Below are 27,708 nucleotides of genomic sequence, written 5' to 3'. Positions count from 1 at the left end.
TAAGAATTGTCAGATCTCCCTATGGGTGCCAAAATAAATGCTGCAGCCCATAGGGATCTCCTGGAACCTCAATACCCTGGGTACCTCAGTACCATATACAAGGGAATTATAAGGGTGTTCCAGTATGCCAATGTGAATTGGTGAAATTGGTCACTAGCCTGTTAGTGACAATGAAAGCAGAGAGAGCATAACCACTGAGGTTCTGGTTAGCAGAGCCTCAGTGAGACAGTTAGGCATCACACAGGGAACACATACATATAGGCCACAAACTTATGAGCACTGGGGTCCTGGCTAGCAGGGTCCCAGTGACACATAACAAACATACTGACAACATAGGGTTTTCACTATGAGCACTGGGCCCTGGCTAGCAGGATCCCAGTGAGACAGTGAAAACACCCTGACATATACTCACAAACAGCCCAAAAGTGGGGGTAACAAGGCTAGAAAGAGGCTACTTTCTCACACAACCCCCCTCCCCCCAAACGAAGGACAATAAGGCTAACCTTGGCCTGTTGAGACTTTATTGTCTAAGTGGTGATAAGTGGAGAGTAGCTCTGCAATAGACTGGTTACTCCCTTTATCATCCACTATATGGTTACTTCCCTGTGGGGATGTAAACCACCCTGTTTGAAGTTTTTTAGCTAACCAACAATGTGAAGATATATTTTCAGAGTTTCTATCAGTAAGTTTTAGTTTAGAACAGTGGGAATTGTCCACTGGACCTATTTCTAGTGATGAGAATGCCAGACAGGGATGCTGTCTCAGTAAAGCCATAGCTGGGCAAAAACTTTGTCCATATGGCTGTAAGAGAGAACAGGGATGCTGTATCTCTTGAGTTGGAGCAGGGCAGGGATGCTGTCCTATGAGCTCCACACTAGGGCAGGGCTGCTGTCCTAAGTGTTGTGAGGCAGTTCAGGGTTTCTGCACTAAAGTTTCTCTGGGAGGGTTGGAGGGATGCTCCATGTTAACTAAAATGGTGCTCTTTTTCTCACCAATATTAGCTCAGTGAGACAGTTAGGCATCACACAAGGAACACATACATATAGGCCACAAACTTATGAGCACTGGGGTCCTGGCTAGCCGGGTCCCAGTGACACATAACAAACATACTAACAACATAGGGTTTTCACTATGAGCACTGGGCCCTGGCTAGCAGGATCCCAGTGAGACAGTGAAAACACCCTGACATATACTCACAAACAGGCCAAAAGTGGGGGTAACAAGGCTAGAAAGAGGCTACTTTCTCACACTGTGGGCTTAACTGCAGGTCTGTCACAGCCAATGTTTTCAAATGTGCTGAGTAGAGTTTTGGCTGCCTTGCTGAAACACATGAGCAGCTATATCTCATTCCCCCACAGTGATGATTTGCCCACTGTGAAGGCTGCATTCTGCACCATGGGACACATACCACAAGTGATTGGTGCCATTGACGGGACCCATATTGCATTGGTCCCTCCCAGGACAAATGAGCAGGTATACAGAAATAGGAAGAATTACCATTCAATAAATGTCCAGATGGTGTGCCTTGCTGATCAGTACATTTCCCACGTTACTGCCAAGTTTGCAGGATCTGTGCATGATGCCTATGTATTGAGGAATAGCCGCGTCCCACAGATGATGGCACAAGTACAGAGAGAGAGAGTGTGGCTCATAGGTGAGCATGATGTTTCACACAATGTATTTCACTGTATGCCAACTGGAGTTTTCCTCTGTGCTATTGTACATGAGTAGTGTGTGTCTCTCACTACTTCCAGGTGACTCCGGCTACCCAAACCTATCCTGGCTGTTGACACCAGTGAGGAATCCGAGGACAGGGCCAGAGAATCGTTACAATGAAGCACATGATCGGACCAGGAGAGTAATCGAAAGGACTTTTGGCCTACTGAAAGCCAGGTTCAGGTGCCTCCATATTTCTGGTGGATCCTTACTGTACGCCCCTGGGAAGGTCTCCCAGATAGTGGTGGCATGCTGCAGAATTTGGCCCTCAGACACCATGTGCCATTCCTGCAGGAGGGGGGCAGACTATGCACCTGCGGCAGTAGAGGACACTCAAGACAGTGATGAGAATCGGAAGGAGGATGTGGACAACAGGACAAATCTGATACACCAGTACTTCCAATGACACTCAGGTAAGACTGTACTTCTGTTCATACCTCCATTACAACATAGTGCTGTGTGGCTGCTGTGTTGTGGCAAGCACAAATGTCTGCATTATTTGACTTGACACTGTTCCATCTGTGGTCAGTCGTGCCAGTGTCATGGTGATAGTGATCAAGCTTATTCACCCCAGGCAATGTATCAGTAGCTTAGCATCTTCAAATACATGCCCACTGCAAACTGTGTCCTCTTTCCATACAGTACTTAGCATTTTTGCTGGGAATGTAATGTGAGCTACAATATGCTTACACAACTGCTCTGTGACTTTAATTTCCCCGACAGTGTGGCCCAGACTAGGAGGTCCAGAGGCATACTGACAACATGGCATAGCTAATACTGTGGTATTGGAGATCCCGACTGGCTGACTGTGGCGCAGGTCAGAGTCAGCCAGATTATGACCTGGTTCTACACCAGCCTTTTCATGGCAGTTTCACCGCCATGAAAAGGCTGGCAGAGAAAAGGTACAGGGCACCACAGGGGGGTCCCTGCACTGCCCATGCATGTAGCATGGTCAGTGGAGGGTTCCCCCTGCCCAGCACCATGCAGGCGGCAACATTGCTGCCAGCTCCGTTACGAGTCGGCGACAATGCTGCCGCCACTTTACCGCTGGGCAGAAACCCTGGTTTCCGCCCGTCAGCCCAGCAGGAAAGTCGTAGTGGGCCCTGTGGGGAGGTAGCCAGTAAAGTATCCAGTAAGGCGGCATCCCATCCGCCGAACTCATAATCAGACTCTATGTTTTATTTATTATATTTTTTTATGTCATATTGTCTACCAATGACTTCAGCTACAAAACCGTGAGTATGTCTTTTTTAAATGTATTATTTTTTCGATGAGGATTTTTTGTATATTGCTTTGCTCATATTTTGCATATTATGTAATTATGTGTAATTTTAATGTGTTACTGTTTTTATTTATCTGTGTTTTATTTTATTACACATTAGTTATTTTACATGCAGAAATTTTTTTTTAATGAATAATAAATACTTTCATTGTTAGCATTCTGAACTTCTTTTTCTTTTCTTTTTTTCAGAGTGCTAAACATTTTTTTAATAATGCTTTATTTATAAAATTTCGTAGGTTTTTGTTATTTGATTTATTTGTCAGGTTTTAGTTTCATTTGTTTTCTCATGATTTTTTGTAGTAGTGTTCTGGCTCTTGTTAAAAGGGAAGCTATGCTTAGTTATTAGTAAATCATCACTCTTTATTTGCTACCACCTGTTGAATGTGTTTGATTTGTATGGATCTTTTTGGTGTTATTTGTGCTAGGGATTGATCCAGTGCTTAATTTGTGTTTGATGTTTCCGTTGCTGAGCACCAGCACTTATTTTTGAGGGCCGGCGCTTATTCTTCTGCCCCAGCACTTGCTACGAGCAAAAGGCACATATGGGAAAGACGGAGGAGGAGAAAAACTAAAAAGTGTCACAATGGGAGAAAGAAGACAGCTGCAAGAGTGAGCTAGAGGGGTAGGGAGTGAGTGTAAATGGATTGAAGAGGCCCGAGATGGCTTCAGGATTACTCTGCCTCAGTATTCCGCGCTCCCACATTTAATTGCAGCAGCCATTTAAACAAATGAATGATTTAGAACTTAGCTACGGGAATATTGTCAGAGGTTGGCCCTCTATATAGTGTACAAAACCGAGCACACTATGCAGAGGGTCCGGGCAACCACACGTTGGTTTCCAGAGGTAAAAATTAGACCACCTAATGCTCCAATTTTTAAGGTAGCTGGTCAAGCAGTTAGGCTAATCCAGGAGATGTGCTAAGTATTTGCTGCACTCACAAATCCAGGAATGCATTACACACACTCAATGAATAACTCAAGACCAGATTTTATAAAAATACTTCATACTTTTATATTCATTTTAAGACCAAGATCTATCAAATACGTTACGTACTTTTTGAGAAATGAGTTTTCAAAGTTTTGTTAAAGTTAGTCTTTTTGTTCGTAATTACGTACCATTGGAATCAATGCAGTCACCTTTAAAAATGTTGAGTTACCAATCTCTTCTTTTGCATGATGATCGCAGTAGTCGGTGGGCACTTTGTGCCAGCTGGAGAGCCTTAGGCGGCTCCCGGGTTCCAGCGGGAGCATCGTTGGAAAACCTCTGGGCACAGGGGCACCTGGATGGGCCACTTGGAAAAGGAGCTAGTTTGCAGATTTATAGTTGGTGCCTGGGGGTCCCCTTGAGCTGTTGAGGTCGTGAGGGGTTGGGGACCCGGGGCACACAGCAGATCCCGTGATGTAAGGCCCAGGGGGCAAGGTGCAGGGTGAGTTGGAGATCCAGGAGCTGTGCGCAACGGAGTCCTTTGGAGCGTCAGTCAATTTGAGGGCTGCTTACAGGACAATGGGGGCACTCTGATTGGAGGTCTGGGGTCTTTCTGAAGTCCCTTGATTGGGGCTTCCTCCTGATCCCTTTTCAGCTCTGAGGGAGCTGGTTTTCTGGCTGTCTGATGTCACCTGACTAGTACCCAGAGTATTGGCATAACTCGGCCACAGAAGGGCACAGTGCCACCAAGCTTGGCCCACTTGTAGGTTACATCCAGGTGGTCGTTGGTGTATTGTCGGGTCCGGCTGTGACTTTTGGTTGCAGAGATATCGGCCGATTGGTGAAGTGACCCTCACCAGTTTGTTGGTTCTTGCTTGGTTTTTGAGTGGTGTCTCCACTCAGAAGGGAGATCTGGGGTGATTCTTGAAGTCTGGAGGTCCCCTCGGTTTCTTGGGGTTGGTCCAGTGTCCAGCTCCTCTGCAGTGGTGATTTTTGGGTCTTGGGTGCAGCAGGCAGGGTTTGGTGCCTTTTCTTGTGCAGCAGGTCCACAGTTCTCTTGCTTTGGATCTTCTTTGGTGCTGGTCTGCTTTGTCTTTTCCAATCTGATTTCTTGGTCTACGGGAGCCCACTAAATACTGAATTTAGTAGGCATTTTAGGGGGAACCTGGAAGTGTTGAATGGGGCACTGACCCTTTGGTGGCTACACTCACTACAGTGACCACTTCCTGTGGGAAGGGTCACTTCCCTAAACCTTATTGGCTATTTTCCTGACATCCAACATGGAGGAAAATTAAATTAAGGGTCCACTTAGCCTGCAAGCCCCCAGGGGTGGTGCATGCTCAGTGAGGCCAATCCTCCCACCCTTTGTGTAGTTTCCCGCCTTTGCTCCCGCCAAAAGTGATGGTTTGCAAAGGGAGAGGCGATCTGCTGCTTGCAGCAGGCCTGGGGGTCGAGTTTCATGGGCGGTAGCCCTTTGAAGCTCACTTGCAGGGCCGTTCACATTCCTGAGGGAGGGGGTGTAAGCCCCTCCACCCAGGAAGGGTATTGTTTTACAAACCAGAGAAACAGGGCTCTCCCCCAGGTTTGTATATTGGTTGTCTGGATGTGGCAACCATGCCAGGATAGTTTGTTTTTGCAGGGGACACTTCTAAGGTGACCCCTGGGTACATTTTATATTAAATCCAGTACTGGCACCAGTTTGGATTTATCATTCTGAGTTGTTTGTTACCAAACAACCCAGTGTTGAGAGTAGCCAATATGTGGCTGGGAAACTCGTATTGACCAGTGTCCAGTACATATATTAATAAAATGGCTGCTCTGTTCACTCACTATGTCCCAAGTTTGGCAAGGACACAGTGGGGGCATATTGCTCATGCAATTATGCCCTCACATATTGTATGGTGCACCCTGCCTTAGGGCTGGAAGGCCTGCTAAAGGGGTGACTTACCCATAACATATGCAGTGTAGGGTGGACAGGGCACACAGGGAGTGTGCCATGTCGCGTTTGTATTTTAGGTTTGCACCAGGACACTCAGCCTTCTATGGCAGTGCTGGGTGCATCTAGATGCATGGCCCTTGAGAGTGGCACAATCAGTGCTGCTGCCCTCACGGGCTTACCCATAATGCCCGTGCCCTGGGTAAGTAAGTTCCTTTTACTAGGGACTTGTAGTGTTAGCTAAAGGTGTATCCAATTACTTTTACAATGTTTTAGGGAATGAACACTGGCCCTGGGAACCTGGTTAGCAGAATCCCAGTGCACTCTAGTCCAAGTTGCATTCAGAAACCAGTCAAAAAGTGTGTGGGGGGTACTGCAACAAGATGCCAGTTTCTCACAAATATTCCATCACAAATGTGACGGATATCTTGTCTGCCGTATTGTCATCCCATTTTATCCTGTAGGGATCGTAATACGGCAGACGGGATATCTGTCACATTTGTGACAGAGTATTCTATGTGCCAAATTCTAAATCAGACCTTTTGTTCTGAAAGGTTTGTTCTTTTTCGAGTATTTTTGGAAAATGGTACAGTGTTGGGTGGCATCTTGAAAGGAATTGTGTCACCTTCAACTGCGTTGTTAGTTTTGGTTCTTGAGATATGGTACCTCGTAGACATTCTACCATGGGATGTGAAATTTGGATTAGTGTCTGGGTCCCGTCTGTGCAGGCAACAAGGCAAGTGTCTATGAAATAGTCCACTAGTAGTGAGAGTTTGTTTTAGTGTTTTTGGTAGTATGGACTTTCTATTAGCATGTGATGGTGTTTGGTTACTTCTGTGATAAGAACATAGGCTAATGTTTTTGATTTTTTTTTTTACTTCATAGGCCAGTTCTGTATTTGTGGCGTACCTATACCAAGGGGCATATTTACTAACTTTTCACGCAATGCAGAACAGCAAGCAAATTTGCTGTGCTACATTGCATGAAATGGAGAGAGCAGAAATGTGCCATATTTATCAAGCTCCTTCCTTGCACTGGCACACTTGAGGCTGCATAGCACTATGAGCAGGCACCCTTGCTCCTTGCTGCAAGGGTGCCTGAGTTATGAGTAGGATCATTTTTTGTGCTGGAAGGAGCCCGTTCCTGCATGAAAACAATCCTTAAAATTATGTTCCTTCTTCTGTGTGTCCCACACAGAAAAAGGAAGTAATGAGGAGAAATAAAGATATTTTTCCTCGTAACACCTGGGTCTGAGAGCCGCATCATTTTGGTGCGTCCTGGGTGCACTGCCCATAATAAATCTGAATGTCCATGCTCCACCCATGGAACATTCAGCACCAGGACGCTCACCTTTAAGCGGTAAGGGGTCTTATTTAAAATCATGGCCCTGGGGGATGAGGTGCCCAGTGCCTAAAAAGGCTAGGGGAGGGGGGCTCAGAATAATATGTAGCATCTTTACTGATGTTATACATACAGCCCCATAGGTAAAGCAAGCTTGGTTTATCTGCATTATCTGCAACATTGACCCTACACCATACACTTTATGGGTAGCCGAGGTCATGTTGACTATGAACCATAGATAAAAGAGTAATCTTTCCTGCACACGATGTTCAATCTGTATACAAATCTTGAGGGAAAACGAAGTTCCTCCGGATCATGAAGCCCTATTACATAGCTATTGATGTAACCTGTATCAAACTGTTAATATCAGAACAATCAATGCACACAACAACAAGACACCTTTATGCACGAATGATACGTTTTCATACACAAACAAAGTCACATCACCCCTGTTGGATTCCCCCGTAATGAACTCTCCATCATCCACAGCACGTAAATACATTGTCAGACAGGCTCTGTGGCCTAGGTCTGAAGGTGAATGACTGACAGGTCACATGTGGGGTAACACTTAGCTGACAGCCTAAACACACAAGTTTAGATCAGATCCCACAGCAACACTGCAATGGTCCCCAGAGATTAGCCCCAATAAAGCACAAATGGCCAAAGGGACACATGCATTCCCTAAGCACCATAAAGTTAGATGCCACATGTAGTTAGGTACACTTAGCCAATCAGGACACAGCACACGCAGTGACCACGCGTCCCTCAGGCCAGATATCTGAACATGTACTCGCTGGCCCATATAGTGTCAATGGCAGGTCGAGGCCCACCTGCATTCCCTATCTGAAAATTGTATCTACAACTGTTTGCATATTTCACCAGGGAAAGAGTGTTTTATGTGTTTATTGCTCCCAGAGAAATGTATAAAATGTGTGTCATTTCAATGTGTTATGAGGGACAGTCCCCAGACCCTGGTGCTCTACCTGCTGCACCTGCTCTCCTGGCTGTAATATTTAATTAAATGAACCATTTCCTGTTTTGCTAGATGCCTCTTGACTTTTAGCTTGTAAGGTAAAAGTCCATTCGAGCAACAAAACACCAGGCAGTCACTGAATCTACATTGAGAAAAGAAGTGGATATAAGTAGGAAAGTGGGTACTGTTAACACTTTCTCTATGGAGGGAGTTTACTCTGTACCTCACTGTTTGCAAACAGTGAAACTCCCAAGAGAAATACACCAGAGTATTAAAAAGTATCTACTAAGAACAGTGTACACTATGCAGCCTTGTCCAAAAAGCAACTCATCACTTAAAATAACGAAGATATGAAGGTGCTTAAGATCATACTAACTGCAGCCTTCATGTTGTGGTGAAAACTATCCAGATAGACCATCTTGTGAAGCGAAACAAGCACATGTTCATCAGTTGCTGAGACGATTATAACTCACCGCTGCTTACAATATTTAGTTTGTAATATGTAGAATCTTTGCCCTGCTGTAAACGTTTTCTGCAGTACCAAAAAACCTGTGTGGAGCATAATGAACACAATTCAACTGTCACTGCACACAGAGTTACTCTTCAATACAAAAATGTATAACATGTTCAATACCTCTACACCCCTATGATGCATTAGAAGCACATGTGTACATAAGTAGGAAGAAAAGTAATATGGTAGTTACCCTCCACCATGTAATCTATAAAACAAAGTAACACACTCATTGGATGATGTCATCAGTGATGTCATTTGAGATATCAGTGATTTCATAAATTATGTCATAGAACATGCCATGAGTGATGTAATATGTAATGTCATAAGCAGTGCATTGCAAGGGCCGCAAATTATAGTTAGCGCTGCTAACTATATTTGGTGAATTTCTCTTTTTTGTTTTAGTTCAAAATGTTAATGTTGTCATGGCCAAAATCAATGAGCTATAATGTTACTTTAACATTTATTTTTTCAGTGAACACACACACACACATATTTATATATGAAACACAGATTCCTTTATCAAATTGAAGGAATAAACCGCACTCCAAAGTTGCTGTATATGCAGCTTCTTTATTTTCTGGGCTTCAATTCGATTACATGCAATTAATGCTGCCTTACGCGTTTCAGTCTGCCAAGACCTTGTTCACAGGCATTTCCGGTTATGGCCCCTTACTTCCGTTTTTAAATCCACAATTTCGAATTTAAACATGCTCAACACTCCTCTTTTCAACCTAAATTTGCATATAGACGTTTATAGAGATTACACATTAGGCAAATAAATTACTTTCTAAACCCTAAAAAACATGTAATAACAAATCAAAATTAACCATGAGTGAGCATTGTGTTTCCCATTGCATTGTGGATTTAGTAGTTGCCACCCATAAGCTATATTTATGTGTTTATGTTTATCTTTGACCCCAAATCTCTTCATGCGCTTGTTATCAATAACACCTTATGTTATATTTGACAATATTATTTCACAAAAGGGAGATATCCACCGCATTTTTGGGGGTAATTTTCACCATATCTGACATGCTTTATGGTTATAAGGGTCCATTGTACACTATGCATAAAAACCTATATCAAAAAGATCATATGTGAAAAAAACACATGTATCAAGGTAAAAATAAAAATAAAAATAAATGGAGTCTATGTTATTGGCTAGAAATTGTACGACCATTCACAAATGTACAAATAATTCTTCGTCCAGATTCATTCCCCAAGGGGTCAAGGTGCGAATCTCTAGAATGTATCTTGACTCTAACTGTCGTAATTTCCTTTCCCTGTCCCCTCCTTTTTCATTAATGGGTACTTGATCAATTGCATAAAATGTCATTGTTTCCCATTGACTGCCATGTGCTTGTTCCATGTGTTTGGCCGTGGCATAGCTTCTGTCTACCTTAATGGTTGCACGAATGTGTTCCAGTATCCTTTTCTTGGTCTCACAGATGGTACTCCCCACATATTTCAAACCACAGGGGCATTCAATGACATATACCGTGAATCGACTCTTACACATGATATGGTGTTTGATCAATTTTTTACCACTATTACCTATAGTATACTCTTTTGTATTTTTAGCAATCCTGCATGCTTTACAATTTCCACATTTCCAGAAACCTGATTTTTGTAACCAATTCCCCTTTTTCCGGGAGCTAAAATGGCTTTGTGTCATTTTATCGCTTAGGTTTGGTGCTCTCCTAAAGGTCACTTTAGGATAATCTGCCATAATTTCTCTTATTGTGGGGTCTATTTGAAGGAGAGGCCAATGTTTTACAAGGATTTTACATATTTGAGAGGCACTGCTGGAATATGTTGTGATGAATCGTATTTGTTCATCTGATTCTCTTTTGTGTCGAGGTTTTGTTTTCTGAACTAATTCCTCTCTCGAAACCTCTGCAAAACTCTGTTTTGCCTTGTTGATACATTTAATTGGATATTGTCTAGCGATAAACCTTTCTTCTGAGGCTTTAAGATGTTTTTCAAATCCTCCTGATTCTGAGCAAATTCTCTTGATGCGTAAGAATTCACCATATGGTATGCTCCATTTCATGTTAGGAGGATGAAAACTGTTGGCATGTAACACAGAATTGGTTGCTGTGGTCTTTCTGTGTAATGTGGTATGTATTGCACCTTCTTTTATATAAATTTCTGTGTCCAGAAAGGTCACTCTCGTAGTACTGATTTCATATGTGAATTGCAATATTGCCGAGGTGTTATTTAGGATCTCAAAATACTCTTTGAACTCCATTTCTGTGCCATCCCAAATTAGAAATAGATCATCTATGAATCTAAACCAACGTATCACTTTCTGTTGGAATTCATCATTTTCTTCTGACCAAGCAATTCTTTGTTCAAACCAGCCCATAGTTAGGTTTGCAGAATTCGGAGAAAAGGAGAAGCCCATCGCTGTCCCCTTTGTTTGTAGGAATAGTTAATGCTTCTTAGTTATATTTTGGTTGACAAGATTTTTGTTTTCATGGTTTAGGTGATGTGTCCTATGTTTCATTGTAATCATTTAATTTACTAGATTTTTATTTTTGATCAGGTATTTTATATATACTTTACAGCAATAATTTCATAGTACATACTTGTGTTTTAAATATGGAATGGCAATATTTATGTTTGCACTATTTTAAAAAATATTTTTGTATGCCTATATTATGTATGTCAATACCACGTCATAGAAGCCAAATGGCAGTGCTCATGTTCATCTCACAGCTCTTCAGTATGACTTAGACAGCAAAAATCACATTATATGGCTAATTTTTTTGATGAACAAAAAACAGATTGTTATCCAAGTACGTATCATTGATTACAGTACAGTGCAACTACAGAATACAGAAACCTTTTGTAGGAAATTCAACAGTGTTCACAGAAAGAAAGCTTTCTATGTTAAAAAAAAATAGTATTAGAGCCTTCTACCCTAAGTATGCTTGCAGCACATATATGCAGCTAGAGTCAAAGATGACAGGTGGACCAGAAAATAAGAATAAGCATTATACAAGAATTAATAAAAATGATAATTGTAAATAGATTATGCACTAATACATTGCCTATATTAAATTGCATTTACAAGCACTCATATGGTTCTCTTCTGCAAAACAAACAACTATTAATCCACACTGCTCCAAAAGCCTGACAAAGCAAAAGAACTACCTGTGGACAGAAAGATATCTTATCTAGGCTCAAAGGCTTTCCTGTAAACAAACAGTTTGGCAGGCACAGTGAACTGAAGCTGAAAATAAGCCTGTCTGCAAAAGAAACAAAAAAGCATGAAAGAGTGCTTAGCCAGACAGTCAAATAAATGTGTATCGCTTTTCGCATGTTCAACAACATGGCCCTCACCAACATACCAAAAAAATATTGTTACAACAAATTGAAAAAGAAGTGGCAAAGCTAAATTTATACCTAAAAAGAAAAGTGAAAGGAGTGCTACTACTGAAGTGATCCATTTTTTGGGGCAGACGGTGCCTTATACTTAACAAACAAATGAGAGGAGCCCTGTCACTGATGTGAACCATTGTTTGGGCAGATGTGCACATGGGCACAGGCAGAATGCTGTCACTTGCCATAATGGCACCTTAAACAGACCAATAGATGATGTCCATTTACCAAACGATCATCTGTATACGTATATGTTTTATGATTTTTTTTCTATGATTTTTTTTTTTTTAGAAAACATGAATTTGACTCAAGCTGTCGGATCATTGACATAATATTGAGGCTAAAAATATTGGGATACACAATTATTGTGTCAAAAATATCAGCAACACAAATATTGTTTTCCTATAGGTCTAGTGGTAAGTAAAAAAATGTTTTAAAAAATCTCATTCACACTAATATTGTCAAGAACTACACTATAATATTGTTTGTCTGTAAATCAAAAGTATATAATAGTAAATTTTACATATTTTAATGGATAACATTATTATAATGTATATTAAATACAATGAATTAACATTTAATAAAAGTTAATATATGCTTATATAAACAAATACATATATGTATGTATGTTTATATACACAGATGTCATATACCACTATTATTAAAAAAAACATATATTATACATTATATTAAATTTTTGTATTTTTTTCAATGTACTACTTTGAAAACATATGTATGTACTTTCATATATTAATATGTACAGTATCAAAAATGTAACAAAATCAAATGGAAAACATTAAGGGCCTAACTTATAGTTTGGCAGATGGGTGACTTCTTCACAAACATGACGGATATATCGTGCACCGTATTACCATCTCCATAGGCTATAATGGGATCGTAATACAGCGGGCGGGACGGAGTGACCCCCTCTGCCAAACTCTATATCAGGCCGTAAATAACTTACCATAATAATTGAAATAAAAAAATACATTTGCAAAAAAAAAAAATATATATATATATATATATATATATATTTAAGAATCAAATAATAATATTACATAAATGTAAACAATATTATGAAATATAATAAAGTCTGGTAATAATAGCATTATGCTTCATAGGAGTCAATGTAGTATTCACACTTCAGTCAGTGCAACAGTAGGGAAAGCGTTGGACTCCAGAGGAGTAAAATATACTATTCCCACTCAAGTCTGTGCAACCAGAGGGAAAACATTGAACTCTGGACGGGTAAAATGTACTATTTCCACTCCGGTCTGTGCAACAGTGGAGAAAGTGCTGGGCTCCGGAGGGGTAGAATTTACTCTTCCCAGTCCAGTCTGTGCAACAGTAGGAAAAGCGTTGGACAACAGAGGGGTAAAATGTACTATTCCCACTCCAGTCTGTGCAACAGTAGGAAAAGTGTCGGACTCCAGAGGAGTAAAATTTACTATTCCCACTCCAGTCTGTGCAACAGTAAAAAAAGTAATTCACTTAAAACACATACATAATTTAATAACTCAATTTACCAAAAGTATAAAAATGTTAATATCAAAATCATATATATATATATATATATATATATATATATAAAGTAAAAAAACAATTAAACATATTACATTTTAATAATTAATATAAAATAAAATAAGTTATTAATTGATATTTATTTAAATTCCCGCACTATACTCCCACAAACCTAGCAGCCCAGATTAAGATATAGTTAAAATAAAATAACACAATTAACATATTACATAATAAACAAAATTAATAAATTAATAATTAATTGATAATTAGTTGTTACTGAAATAACTTTCTATTACCCTAGAAAAAACACCAACCAACAACTAATATATAACTTAAAAAACATATAATTATTAAACAATTAACCAATTGGTATTCAAATAAATAGCTTACCAAACATTAATAATTAATTACTTACATTTCCACCTTATACTCCTACAAACACAACAATCTGCAACTAAAATAGCAATTACGAAGTATAATAATTACACATTTTACATCTGTAATAATCAATTAAATAATGAATAAATTAACAATTCATTTAATAATTAACTTCCCACCTTATATGCCTAAAAACAAAACAAGCTGCTTCTAAACTAAAACTTAAAAATATAATGATAACATATTTTACATATCTAATTATCAATTAAATAATTCATGATTAATTATTAATTAACTTATAATAAAGTATTACTTAATTAACTTTCCACCCTATACCACTACAAACACAACCTGCATCTAAAGTATAACGTAAAACATATAATTTTACAATTTCCATATTTATGAATCAAATAATTAATAATGAATTATTATTTAATTAACTTCCCACTGTATACCCCTACAAGCCCAACAACCTGCAAATAATATAAAACAGAAAAAATATAATTACACAATTTACATAATTCATTATCACTTAATAATTAAAATGTATTTATTAATAAAGTATACTTAATTAACGTTCAACCCCATACTCCTACAAACCTCACAACCCGTTATAGCACTATAAATTACTTTTAACACTTAAATTAAAAATTATAACTAACTTAAAATTGCATACGATATTTATAAATATTAAAAGCAATCATGCAAACAGTATAAAACATATACAATTAAAGTATAACTAAAACACATAAAGATAATTAAAAATGATAATTTTTACAACTCTATTATTGAAAACAATATTAACAATTAATATCTGTGTTGTTGCAATCAACTCTGTAGAAATCACTATTAGAGGAATACACTCCTACATACATTTTATTTTGCGAATTCCTAATAGCGATTTGTGCACTATTGGAAATTGCAAAGTCAAACATTCTTAAATATGGCCCAACATTCTGTCAAACAATTCAGTCAGTTCAGATATGAACGATGTATACAACTGAAAATTATTAATAGAAATGTGAATATGTTAAACTAATAGGAGAGAAACATAAACCAGTACGTAAGTATTCAGTAGGCATCAAATAGGCAAAGCACATGGGAATTAACTGGTTATCAGTGATAGCATGCCCGATACACAATAGAGTATCTAAGCAAACAATTTAAAATGTTCTTATCAATTCTGCACTGTAAAGCTATAAAACGAGACACCATTGTTGGTGCCAAAGGATGCAGTTCATGAGCAAATGGATGTTGGAACTCAAAGTTTTCCATGTTCTTGTTCTCAGGAATTATAATTTTATTATATGCATGGATTTGGGGGTTCCACTTAAGTATGGTCCCGATGCACGACTTACGGCAACACCGCCTACTCAGCAGAAGGTTTTTGGCATTCAGCTTGCTCTTCTTTAAAAAAGTGTCATCCAGACGCTGGGCATGAGATATCACAAGATCGAATCATGCAGCATCACTGCTACCTTCACATGAGTGAAGAATGTTTGCCCTTAATTTGCTTTGTGTCTTTTTTAAGTATCACTGTCAACTGAGAAGCCTCAGAAGTATTCTTAAACTGACTAGTAGGTTTTCCCTTGAAATTTTCTCTGAATTGGTGGTGTCATTTATTTTCAGATTGTGTGATCTATCTTTTAGCTGATGGGTTGTTGGTAATCTACTGCATGGCAAATACTAGGTTAGTGCAGGCAGTTATGGTCCTAAATAAAACCCAGTAAGTTAGTGTACCTTGCCAAACGTTGTCCTCTTTTTTATTTTTATGTTTTTATGGAAGTCACTTATGCCTTTAGTCTTCCAGAAATTCCTGTCTCTGCACCAGCTTTAGTCCTCCTTGTCATAGCAGATCTTTCGGACTATGCCTCAGTGCCGATCATCCACCTCTGTCTCCTATTTCTAGCCAGTTTTAGGTCGAGCCTAGGCAGCGGGCATTCGCTGTCTCTCGACATGCTGTAATCTACTTCTGTGGGCTTTCACCACACCCATCACTTCAGTTCGTTCCTTGGCCTGCCTTTCAAAACTCCTTTGGTTTGTTAGGTAAATGCTTTGGGTTTGTCCCACCTTGACGATGTTTTGTGACCGCCTTGGAAACTGACCCTGTTACATGGAATATTGCACAATCGGCCATATACTTAAGTGTTGATGCAATATTTTTTCTTTTGCCTCTCCGCTTTGCGCTTGTGACGGTTTGTTGTTTCTTTCTCTGGCATCTCGCTGCTTCTTTCCAGTGTCTGCACCCGATAAAGAGTGCAAGCTGGAGGGGGATTCTTTTCTTATTTATTCATATAACGCAAACTCAACCAGAAGATTGGAGTGCTTTACAAGAGTACTAGTTACATTTGAAGCCCCATTCCTAAATTCTTCCAAAGTTCAGCAGTTGAAAAATATACAAACTGACACCTTTTAAATAGAAAAAGCACAAGAGAAACCCTCAACACGGTTCTCCCGGGCACAGCAGGAGGGCCGATACTACAATATTCACGGCACTCGGGGAACTCTACCCAGAATGCTTTGCAGGACATTCCTTTTACAACACATTTTTACTCATAACTCAGCATGTGGTGGTCCTAGGACAATAGGACCAGCACCAAAACATTCAGCACAATGTGTTCTTTCTGTCCAGCATCTTCTGGGTCCCCACATTAGGTTAGGGGGACAGCAAAATCATAACCTCTCCCACAAGTCAATGTCTTTTTAAGCTTTCCCATGGCTGGAGCTTTTGCTTACAGCAGGGTGTACTTTGTCTTTTAAGGGCCTTGTTTATAATAATATACTAGCAAGCCTGCTAGGCCTGAAAATGTGTAATGCATTATGCCCTCTAGGGCCTGAATATATGGTTACACTGCAATGCTCTCTCCCCTTTTCTTTTTATGCGATTTTGCCCTCTGGGGGCTGACTAAATGATTACACAACCATATTTCTTCCAAATGCTATTTTTATTGTGGTGTTCTCTAGGGGATTTTCCGACCATTACAATCTAATGCCAAGTGTATGAAGGAATGCACAAACATAGGCCCTCATTATGTCAATGGCGGTAATGACCGCCTACTGCCGCTGTGACAGCCACCAAAACACCATTGCTGTGGCTACCTACCATCTGCCATATTATGACTGTGGCCGGAATTGAAGGATGGCAGAATTCTGGCTACGGTCATGGCGGCGGGCGGCGGTAAGGTGGTGCTGTTCCCAGCGGCAGCGCCAAGCCAGTAGACAGCCGCAGACCATATCATGATCCATGATATGGCCTGGCAGTGTTCTGCTGGTGGGCGCTGCTGCTGGCAGCAGCACCACATCCCGTCTCCTGCCAGAGGACCCCCTGCAAGCAGGTAATTCAGGTGGTCCGACAGGGGAGGGGGGTGTTGTGCGTGGGGGTGTATGCGTCTGTGTGTGTGCATGTGGGTGTGTGGCGTGTGGAATGTGTGTGCATGAATGGGTGTGAGTGTGCGTGTATGTTGTGTTGTGTGATTGCGTGAGTGCTTGTATGCATGTCAGTGTGTGTGAATGTATGTATGCATGCGTTGGTGAATGTGGGTATGAATGTGTGTATGTGTGTGTATGTTGGTGCATGAATGTGCGTGTATGTCGTGGGGGAATAGGGGGGGTTGGGAGGGGGAGGGGGAGGAGGGCAGGGGAGACCCCTATCAGTGTCAGGGAAGGTATTCCCTGGCACTGATAATGCATACCACCAAGGTTTTCGTGGTGGTATGGAAGCCACGAAAACCATGGCAGTAGGTGGGGTCAAAATCCCGCTGGTGGGACAGTGACAGTCTCGGCGGACAGAGTGGTACAGTGGCGGTTTGGCTTGTGCCAAACCGCCAATGACATATTTTGGGGAAAGGTACCGCCAGCCTGTTGTCAGTACCTTTCTCCAAAATACCACCGTCCGCCAGGGTTGTAATGAGGGCCATAGTTTATTTCTGAAAAGGTCTAATGTGCTGCATGGCTAAATACTTACTTATAAGGTCCCAAAGGTGAGACATATTGGCTATGCTTGTTGATGTAGATCCTCTGGGTCTGTGAACAAAGGCAAATGATCACACTGTAGTAATCGCGGAATGAATACAGCAGCATGTATTTCAGATTAAGGGCCTTCAGTTTTTGTTTCACTACTGTTGACTTTTTATACCTTTTGCATAATCCAAGAAGATTCTGATGCAGTATTAGGTCTCTGTCTTGATAAATGAACATCCAAGCTATTATGGTGTGCGTGGGTTCACTTGGGCGGGGCAGGCTCACAGGTGCTCGATGAGCCCTTTCCACGCAAAAGAAGGGGACCAGACCTTCCAGTTTCGAAGTCTCTCAAATCCATTTTTCCGAACGTTCCTCCATCACAGATTCCTCTGCTCTTTCTTGGATTCCAGGAATCTTAGATTATTTCTTCTCGACCTCCCCCGGGCATCCTCACCCAGAGGTGACTTCATTTTCATTTGCAATAATCACACCTCTGACTTGACCTGGTCGACTGTTGTGTTCTGTTTCTTTTGCCTTCTCTGCAAACTTTCTGTGTTCTGAGTAGGTTGACCTGCTGCTATAAGACACAACAATATCACACCAATTTGTTTCCCAACACTGCTCACAAGCCTTCTATCGCCTGCAGGATTTGGATTGGTTATGGTTCGGGGGTGTGGAGGGTTTGGTCCTAGCATTGGCTGCCCACTTTGGACCAGGATTGTTTTCATCACTGGTCATTAGTGTGTATTGATACTTTCTATTATGTGGTGAGTGCCGTGTGCGTTCAACTTTTTCCATTGCAGTAATCTTTATGTGTATGGGACCCTCGTGGGTTCACCTGCTGTCACTGTTTTGATTGCACTCTTTCGGGGATCCATGTCTCAGTGCAAGTGTTCCTATCCCATACACTCAGTCTCTAAGTCTAGAAGCCAGTGACCACAGTGTTAGGCCAGGCACCCAGGGTATTATCCACAAGGACAAGATTCGTCTCCCCCACAATTTACGACCTCAGATAGCCCAAACATGTCTCACAAATGAGAAGGGTAAAGTTGACCACATAACTGCTAGAAAGAAAGGAAAAGGCACTCTGCATTTTAAAGATCCCTGTCCACATTACCTGCTGTTTTCGAGATCTGAAATATGGCGAATGATTCTGTACCATGCATTAATGAAGAAGTCTATCTATTGCAGAGTAGCATTAGTATATTTTGATCACTCACTAGATGACTAAATTAACATTACATTTATTTGTTTTCAGGTAACAATTTTCAGCTGAACACCTTGGACCGATCCAGATTTAAGGAAATTACAATTACACGGAACTTCCTCGCCCCTATACCGGATCACTGTGCTCAGAGGAGTAAGTAGTGCAAGTCTATGTATGTATGTGTTTAAAGCTGCCAGGATAGTTATGCTTTCTTTTGTGTGTTGCTTACTTCAAATTAGATTCAGACCAGTAAAATCCTGGCCTACCTTTTAGTGGAAGATTTATTTTATTTGGTTTGGCTTCAGTGATTGCAAAGCATTCATTCATGCTAAAAACCTTATAAGAAAATCTTTAAATGAACAGTTGGACACCCCACGAAATTGCTGATGTTACCCAAGCAACATGCTTTAAGATTGGAGTTTAGCTTCTGGGCGATAATTATGAATGTGCTGTTTTTATTCATCACACTGGTTGAAATCATTCCTGTTTTCACTTTGAAGAAACGTGTTTCTATGTTGTGCTTAGTATTGTGTGTATTTCTTGCTTATAACGTCATCTTTTCAGAACTACTCTCCTTACGGCCCCTTCTCATCCTGCAAAATGAAGTCTCTGCATTAAAAAAAGTAAAGACGTTTATTTAACCCTGGAGTGCTAAGCCCTTTTTTTGCCATTTGTGGTGGTTTATGCTTAGGCCTTCATAACTTTTTTCCACCTAACGTATCCACGCCATATTTGTGTCATTTTTTTCCAAATTCCTGGGGATTCTAAAGGTTCCCAGGGTTTGTGGATGGCCCTGGAGGAGACTGAGAAAATAGGCACAATATAGCTACATTTTGTGTTTTTTGGGGGAAAAAAGTGCTCCACAAAAAGTTTCTGTTTTTCCCCTATAAATGACATCAAGGAAGGATTTGCTTTTCGAAAGTCATCATCTTCCCGACTTTAAGGAATTTGAAGACTGGATAAAAAAAATTATTTTTTACCATAGTTTTGGCATTTTTTAAATAAGTAGCCCATTTTTCCTAATTTGTGTGCTTTCAAACTACGTTCCATTTGCGGTAGACACTATGGTGAAACCCACGGGTCATCCTTGAAAGCTATACATTTCTGAAAAGTAAACAAAATTCTTAGTTCAGCAATGGGTCATTTGTGTAGAACCCTCAAGGCTTTCCTAAGGAAACTGTTGAAATAAAAAAAGATTGAAAAACATCTATTTGTACAGTGTTTTCATTTGTAACTTCTTGTCATGATGACAAATTTACAAAAGCAGCATACCGTTATGTCCGCTAGACCCTTGTGGTTGTGGGGATATATAGGGTTTGTAGGTTTACCAAGAATCCACGGTTCTCAGAGTTAACAACTGAACTGCGCCTTACAATGTTTTTTCATTGTACAAAGGGTATAGTGCAATTCACATGATAAAATATAGAGTGAAATGGGTATCAAGGAAGCCTATGTATTTTTTAAATGGACACTGGATGTGTAGTTTAGGAGCAGTGGTTATTTGTACATCTCTGAATTTGTGAATATCCATACTAGCATGTGATTCAGAGGGCATTTTTCAAAATATCTTATTTCTTACGCACCGGATTACATTTGGAAGGCTCAAATGCAGAGAAATGCAATGAATATTAACAAATGTTCTACTATTCTGTAGTTCCAAATGTCTCCCAATATAAATGGTACCTCACTTGTGTGGGTAATCCTAGTGCCAGCAATAGGGAAGGCCCCAAAATACAACGCGGAGACATCAACATTTCCTGTCATAAAATTGATCTGATTTGGCAACGTGGGTAGCAGTGTCTTTTTGGCCATGGATCAACAGTCACCCAGCGAAACCTACAAAACCCACACATTTCAGAAAAATAAAACCCAGGGGAGTCAAGGATGGTGTGCCTTGGCAATATCCCACAAGGTTTTCTTACCCACTATGCCATGCAAACCTCAAACTTTACCTAAAATTGCACCTTTTCCTTGCATATCTGTGATGTAAATTTCTGGATTCAGCAGGAATCCACAAGTTTCTGCCAACTAGCGTTCCTCCACATATCCCAATAAGACAGCTTTCCCAGATGTCTGGCTGGGTGTAGTGCCTGCAACAGGCACACATCACACCAAAGTGAATGGGAGTCTCACGGAGCAACTCTCATTAACCCTGTTTTGATTTGTGCCTATTGAGGGCACTGCATTCAGGCATACAAGTGAGGTAACACTTTTAACCAGCCAAGTGGGGGTATGCTGGGTGGTAGGAATTTTGTGGATCCCTGAGACTTCTGGAACGTTACATCAAAGAAATTCACAAACAAATTGTGATTTTGGTCAAAGTTTGAGATTTGCACAGCATTGTAGGCTAGAAAATGTTATGGGAAAACCATGCAAGGCACACCACCCTTAACTCTCTGGGATGTCAGCTTTCAGAAATAGCTGGGTTTGGTAGGTTTCCTAGTGTGGTCTACGAGCCTGGGTCCAAACACTGGAGGTACCCCAATTGCCGATTTCTCCACATTGTCTTGGGACATTTTGTATTACAGATGCAAGGTTCAGCCACACAAGTGTGGTAACATTTTTATCAGGACAAGAAGGGAATGGTAGGGTAGTGTGAACCTGTGTGGTTTCCAGACATTTACATCACAGAAATGTAAGTTTAGTTTCAGAAAGAGTGATGCACCTATTCTGAGGTGGGAGCGCATCGTGATGCTTTTCTGTCCTCTGGAGGAACATTTTGGTAAGCCACCTTCAGCCAGCCCATTGGGGACAGAAAGATTGATGCACCTATTTTGGGATAGGAGCAAGGCGTAATGCCTGGGTGAGCCATCACACATCCCTTTTATATTGCCTTGCACTACACCTTGCTCCCACCGCAGAATAGATGCATCAGTCTTTTTGCCCACGAAGGTGGATTGAGGATGTTTGCCTAAAGCCTTCATATGGGGGACAAAAAGCCCACTATACAATAAGGGACTGTTCCCAAAAATAAAGGAGGTGAGGTGGCTTCCTAGGCATTGTACCTCTCTCCTACCCCAGAATAGGTGCATCAGTCTTTGTGATCCAGCACCCCTGCCGCCCCCTGGGGTGGATTGAGGGTGTTCACCCAAAATATTCCTCCATTAGACAGAAAGGCCACTAGACAATTCCTAAAATAAGAAAGAGGTGGGGTGGCTCACCCATGCATCACACCTTGCCCCTAGTCCACAAAGTGCACAACAGTTTTTCTGACCCCCCAGGGAAAATTGTTGGTGAACACCCCCCAACCCATTTACTATATGGGATGGAAAAAATAATGTGCTTTCTGCTTTGTTGCAAAACCGAAAGGCACTTGATGCCTTTAAAAATGGTAAAATGCAAATGTTTGTTACTTGTACTGCATTTTTCTTTCCTTTGAAGCAGCCCGATTAATACTTGATTTCCAAATACAGCCAAAGTTTATTTTAGTGTATCTGGCCCCAAATAAACTGGTTAGTTACATATGTGGGGGCATATTTACAAGTCCTAGTTCCACTGGAGCATCATTTTTTGTGACGCTCCCGTGGTGCTGTGTCCTTCGCCATATTTATAAGGCGGCACTAAGCCACTTTTTGTGGCTTACCGCCGTCTTGTAAATATGGGCCCCCAATGTAGTTTTCTGCTGTAGAGGGGCGTGCAATGGGTGTTGCTGTGGGCGTACCCTTTCAACACCCATTTCTTTTTTACACTGCCCGAGATTTGCAAGGAGACGTAAATCTCAGGCAGCGCCAAAACCAGGGATGGCGTTAGCATGGCGGGACGAGGAGGAATACTTTTATTTCTCTGCGATTTTGCTTTTTCTATTTGTGCTGAATTCTGCAGCACACAGAAAGAACAGAAGGGCATTAATGATTATCTGTGTGTAGGAAGGTGACCCATCCTACACATAAGCAATCATTCCCTACAACACAAGCCCCCTTGCACTATGGTGCAAGGATGCCTGCGTTGGCGCTAGGCAGCTAATTTTAGCACCAGCGCTAGTGGAAACACAGGGGTGCACCGTATTTTTGTAAATATGACGTATCCCTTCATTTCTGAAGTGAAACATTGTGGCACTGCCAATTTTAGTGCAGCGCCGCGCACCCCTTAATTTGGCCACGTCATGTCTGTTTATGGCTTTTGGGTCATACCTATTCTTCTGATATAGCTTTGCTTGCTCAGTACTCTTGTTCCTATGTGCTTTGTATCTTTACTTTAAAGAATTGTAATTCAAATGCGGCTAATTCAGTAAAGTGTTCAGATTTCCTACTTAATCATTACAAACAAGGCCTGCATGGTCTGAACCATCATCTTTGATTTTAGGAATTTTGTTACTTTTTATTATAAATGCACAATTTTTAATAATGACTCTCCGTTCTTCTATCTATGACCTTTACAGGTAGACTATACATACACTAACCATTTTACCCATGAACCAAGTTCTGTTGTCACTCTTGACCATTCCACCTCTCCTACTGCAGATGTACTGTAAATTTTGTGATAGACATGTCATCCTTAGCATTCCCCAATACATTTTGCCTTCACACCTCCTGTTTTGCTGAAGACTTGTTTGTTGGCCTTAGGACTCTCCACACTTTCCCACTGCTAGCCAGTGCTAAACCGCTTGTGCTCTTGCCCTTATACACAGTGATATTGGCTTACACCCAAATGGTACATTTAATTTACTTGTAGGTCCCTAGTAAACTGGTACTACAGGTACCCAGGGCCTGTAAATTAAATGCTGTTACAGCCTGGGTGTGCAGTTTTAAAGTGGCATTTTGTTTTGCCAGGTCTAAACCTTCCTTTTTAATGTATGTGTCACTCTTAGGGCACATCCTAAACAGCCCATGGGGCAGGGTGTACTGTGCTTAAAAGATCAGAGATGTTCTTCTAAGTTTTACATGTCCTTATAGTGAACCACTCCCATTTGTTTTTCATTATTTCAAGGCCTGCCTCTCCCACAGGATAACATTGGGTTGCAGTATTACATTTAATAAGTGATAGCTTTTGATTGGCAGCAGGTAGGAAAGTCATGTTTGGTGTCTGGGGAATTGTAATTTAAAACCCTCTTTTATGGTAAAGTTGGGTTTGAAATCACAATTCTGAATATTCCACTTTTAGAAAGTTGGCATTTTCTTGTTCCAACCATTTGGTGCCTACAGACAGTTTCCTGGGTCACATGACTAGATGTAGTTGGCAGTTGGCCATTGTGTATTCCTCCCAGACAGAGGATTTGGGTGTTGGCAGGATGGGCCATCTCTGGCAGATTGGGGGCAGGGGGAACTGTCACCTACCACACTTGCACTTCAAAGGTACTGGATAAGCTAGCACACAAAGGGCTTCACTCTAGTCTGTTGTGCCCCCTGACAGACTGGGACCAGGATAGGGAGGCAAGAAACTCTAGAAACCTCTGTAGGGGAAAACTCCTGAAGCTTCCCACACTTCAAAGTGGGCACGAGGCATAAAAAGGACACCCTCAGACTCTTGAGTACACTCCTGGCTGGTGGATACTACAGAAGACAGAAGCCTTGCTGAGTCCTGCCCTGCTTGTTGAGAAAAAGGATTAGATCAGTACCCTTCATCCCAGGCTGAAGTGACTCAAATGGTTGGCTGACTGGCCTCCTGTTGTGAGCTGTAGGGAAATAACAAGCTCCAGAGGACTCCCCGCATCTTCTCAGTTGACCTGTTGCCTAAACCCTTCAAAGGGAAATGCAAGTGGAAATGCTTGAACCCTGCTGACCTCGGCAGGAGTAGGTTCCTGATCCACAAGACGTGCCCCTAAGATCCTGGACTGTGGTTGGGGAATGAAGTGATCTCCTCTCTGAAGAAAAGGATTAATCCTGATGTTTTGGGCTCTTTGTGACCACGAAAGAGCCCGTTTGCACCAAGATCTTGCCATCCCCGCAGACCGCCAACACAAAGCTCTGGTGAGCCTGACTCTTCACGCTACAGCGACCACCAGCAATGACCGGCAAAACTAGGTACACTGTGGAGGGGTTCCAGGCAACCACACTTTGGTTTCCAGAGGCAAATAATAGATCAACCAATGCTCTAATATTTTAGGTAGCTTAGTGGAGCAGTAGGCTAATCTTGGAGAGGTGCACAGCACTTGTACTTATGGTATCAATCATGCATCTCACACATTCGAAGGAGTAACTCAAGACCAATTTATAAAAATACTTCAGATTTTTATATACATTTTAAGAACAAACTTTTCAAAATTGTTTAAGTACTTTTTGAGTTATGAAATTTTAAACTTTTAATAAATGCCGTGTGCGTAATTACACACCATAGAAATCAATAGGCAGTCACTTTAAAAATGCATATAAAATCCCACATTTATGTTACGAGGTTCTGCTTTTACAGGTTCATCGAGGTCATCGGTGGGCACGCTGTGCCAGATGGAAGGCTCGGGTGGCTCCCGGTTCCGGCGGAAGCAGTGTTGGGAAGTCTCTTGGAGCAGGGCCACTCAGGGGGACCACTTGGAAAAGGGTGGTTCTTGCCATTTTAAAGGTGGTGCCTTGGGGTCCCCTTTGTGGTGCCGAGGTCGCAAGGGTTGTGCGACCCTAGCGGCACAGTTGGTTCCTTGTTGCAGGGTGCTGGGCGGCCGGTTGCAGGGTGAGTTGTTGTTCGAGGAGTTGTGCGAAATGGAGTCCACTGGAGCTGGAGGTAGGTCTCTTTGAGGGTGGTTTACAGGACAACGGGGGCAATCTGGCAGGAGGTCCGGGGTGTTCCTACAGTCCCTCGACTGGGGCTTCCTCCTGGTCCCTTTGCATCTATGGGGGAGCTAGTTTTCTGGTTGTACGATGTCACCTCACCAATACCCAGAGTATTGGTATGGTCCAGCCACCAGAGGGCGCAGCGCCACGAAACTTGGTACACTTGCAGGGTTTGCCCTGGCAGTTGTGGGTGTGTCGTTGGGTCTCTCTGTGAATTCCAGTTTGGGAGATATTGGCCAGTCAGTGAAGTGAGCCTCACTGGCTTGTTGGTTCTTTGTTAGTTGCAGAGTGGTACCTCCACTCAGAAGGGAGATCTTGGGCAATTTGTGAAGTCTGGAGGTCCTCTGGGTTCTTGAGGTCAGTCCAGTGTCTGGCTCCTCCACAGTGGTGATTGTTGGGTCCTGGGTGCAGCAGGCAGGGTTTGTCGCTTTTTCTTGATGCAGCAGGGCCACAGTTCTCTTGCTTTGGATCTTCTTTGGTGCTAGTCTTCTTTGTACTTTTGAATCTAATTTCTTGTTCCAGGGCTGCCCACTAAACTGAATTTAGTGGGCGTTTTAGGGGAAACCTGGTAGTGTCCATTGGGACACTTACCTTTGGGTGGCTACACCCACTATAGTGGCCATTTCCTGTAGGACGGGTCACTACCCTAAAGCTTATTGGCTACTTTCCCTCCATTCAAGATGGAGGAAAATGAAAAAAGAGGGTCCACCTCGCAGGCAACATCTTAGGGGTGATGCATGCTGAGGCCACTATTTCTACCCTTTGTTAGGTTTCCCGCCCTTGCTCCCGCCAAGAGTTGGGGTTGTCAAAGGGGGATGCCAGTTGCTGCTAGCAGCAGGCTTGGGGGTTGAGTATCATGGGTGGTAAGCCGTTTGAAGCTCACTGCCAGGACAGGTCACATTCCTGAGGGAGGGGGTGTTAGCTCCTCCACCCAGGAAAGGCATTGTCTTACAAACCGGAGAGGCAGGGCCCCCAAGGTTTGTATATTGCCTGTCCTAAGGTGGCAGCTGGATAGGACCAGACAGCAAAGCAAACATGCCAGGATAGTTAGCTTTTGCAGGGGGCATCTCTAAGGTGGCCCCTGGGTACATTTAGGGATAAGTGTCATGACCACACAAACTTGCCAAGTCAAATCAAAGAAGTGCATGAGAAAAGCAAAGAGATATCCTCAGTGGAGACAGCAAAGCCCAAACTGGAAGAAGGTTTGCAGTGTAATCTTGCGCTTATTTCAAAGGAAGAATCAAGAAGAAAAGATCCAAGATGGCCGCTGTGAGTCCTGAAGGTTAGTTACAGTTCTAGTCTTGCAATCGGTTGGTTGCTAGGTTACGAGCTCTCCAGCTGGAAGCCTTGCACTTCAACTGAGGTCTGACAGGAATCAGCTGTGCGGAGAGAGAGCGCGCTTCAGAACAGAAACTCCTGTGAGGTAAAATTACATTTGAAGATTATATTACAGAAAACGGATAAATATTGTCAAGGTTTATTCGAAGAGTTTGATAGTAGACCGTTCCCGTGGAAGTCGGCAAGGCTACAGAGTTAATGTATGAATTAACCTTATGTTTACAAGGTTCTTGTTTAAGATATTAAAGTCAAAGAAAAAACGAACTTTAACCCCTTCTGTGCCCAGGACGTAATGGTTACGTCCTGAGGCACAGTGCTGCTGTGCCCAGGACGTAACCATTACGTCCTGTGCACAGAGCCCAGAGGGAGCGCTAGTGCTCCCTCTGTGGGGTTCCCTCCCACCCCCCCAAGTCAGGGATGGAAGGGGAAGCCCTTCCCCTTCCACCCCGACCCCTCCAACCCCCCCTGTGACGTCAGCGCGTGAGCGCGCGCTGATTAGTCACAGGGTCTCCCCCATCGCACTGGAAGCTCT

At 41.9% G+C, this 27,708-nt stretch overlaps 1 protein-coding gene across 1 annotated transcript in view; it reads left to right on the top strand.

The window, feature by feature from the left end:
* Nucleotides 1–27,708, top strand: part of ANKRD55 (ankyrin repeat domain 55) — an 872,819-nt gene that overhangs the window by 738,004 nt on the left and 107,107 nt on the right. The window contains exon 10 of the mRNA XM_069222305.1: nt 19,192–19,293. Within this exon, the coding sequence (XP_069078406.1) occupies nt 19,192–19,293 (102 nt within the window). The remainder of the gene's footprint in view (nt 1–19,191; nt 19,294–27,708) is intronic.

The sequence above is a fragment of the Pleurodeles waltl genome, chromosome 1_1 (assembly GCF_031143425.1).
Source record: "Pleurodeles waltl isolate 20211129_DDA chromosome 1_1, aPleWal1.hap1.20221129, whole genome shotgun sequence".
In the NCBI taxonomy this organism is placed as follows: domain Eukaryota; kingdom Metazoa; phylum Chordata; class Amphibia; order Caudata; family Salamandridae; genus Pleurodeles; species Pleurodeles waltl.
Note: the sequence above shows the minus strand (reverse complement) of the source record. Positions and strands in the feature narration are given on the sequence as shown.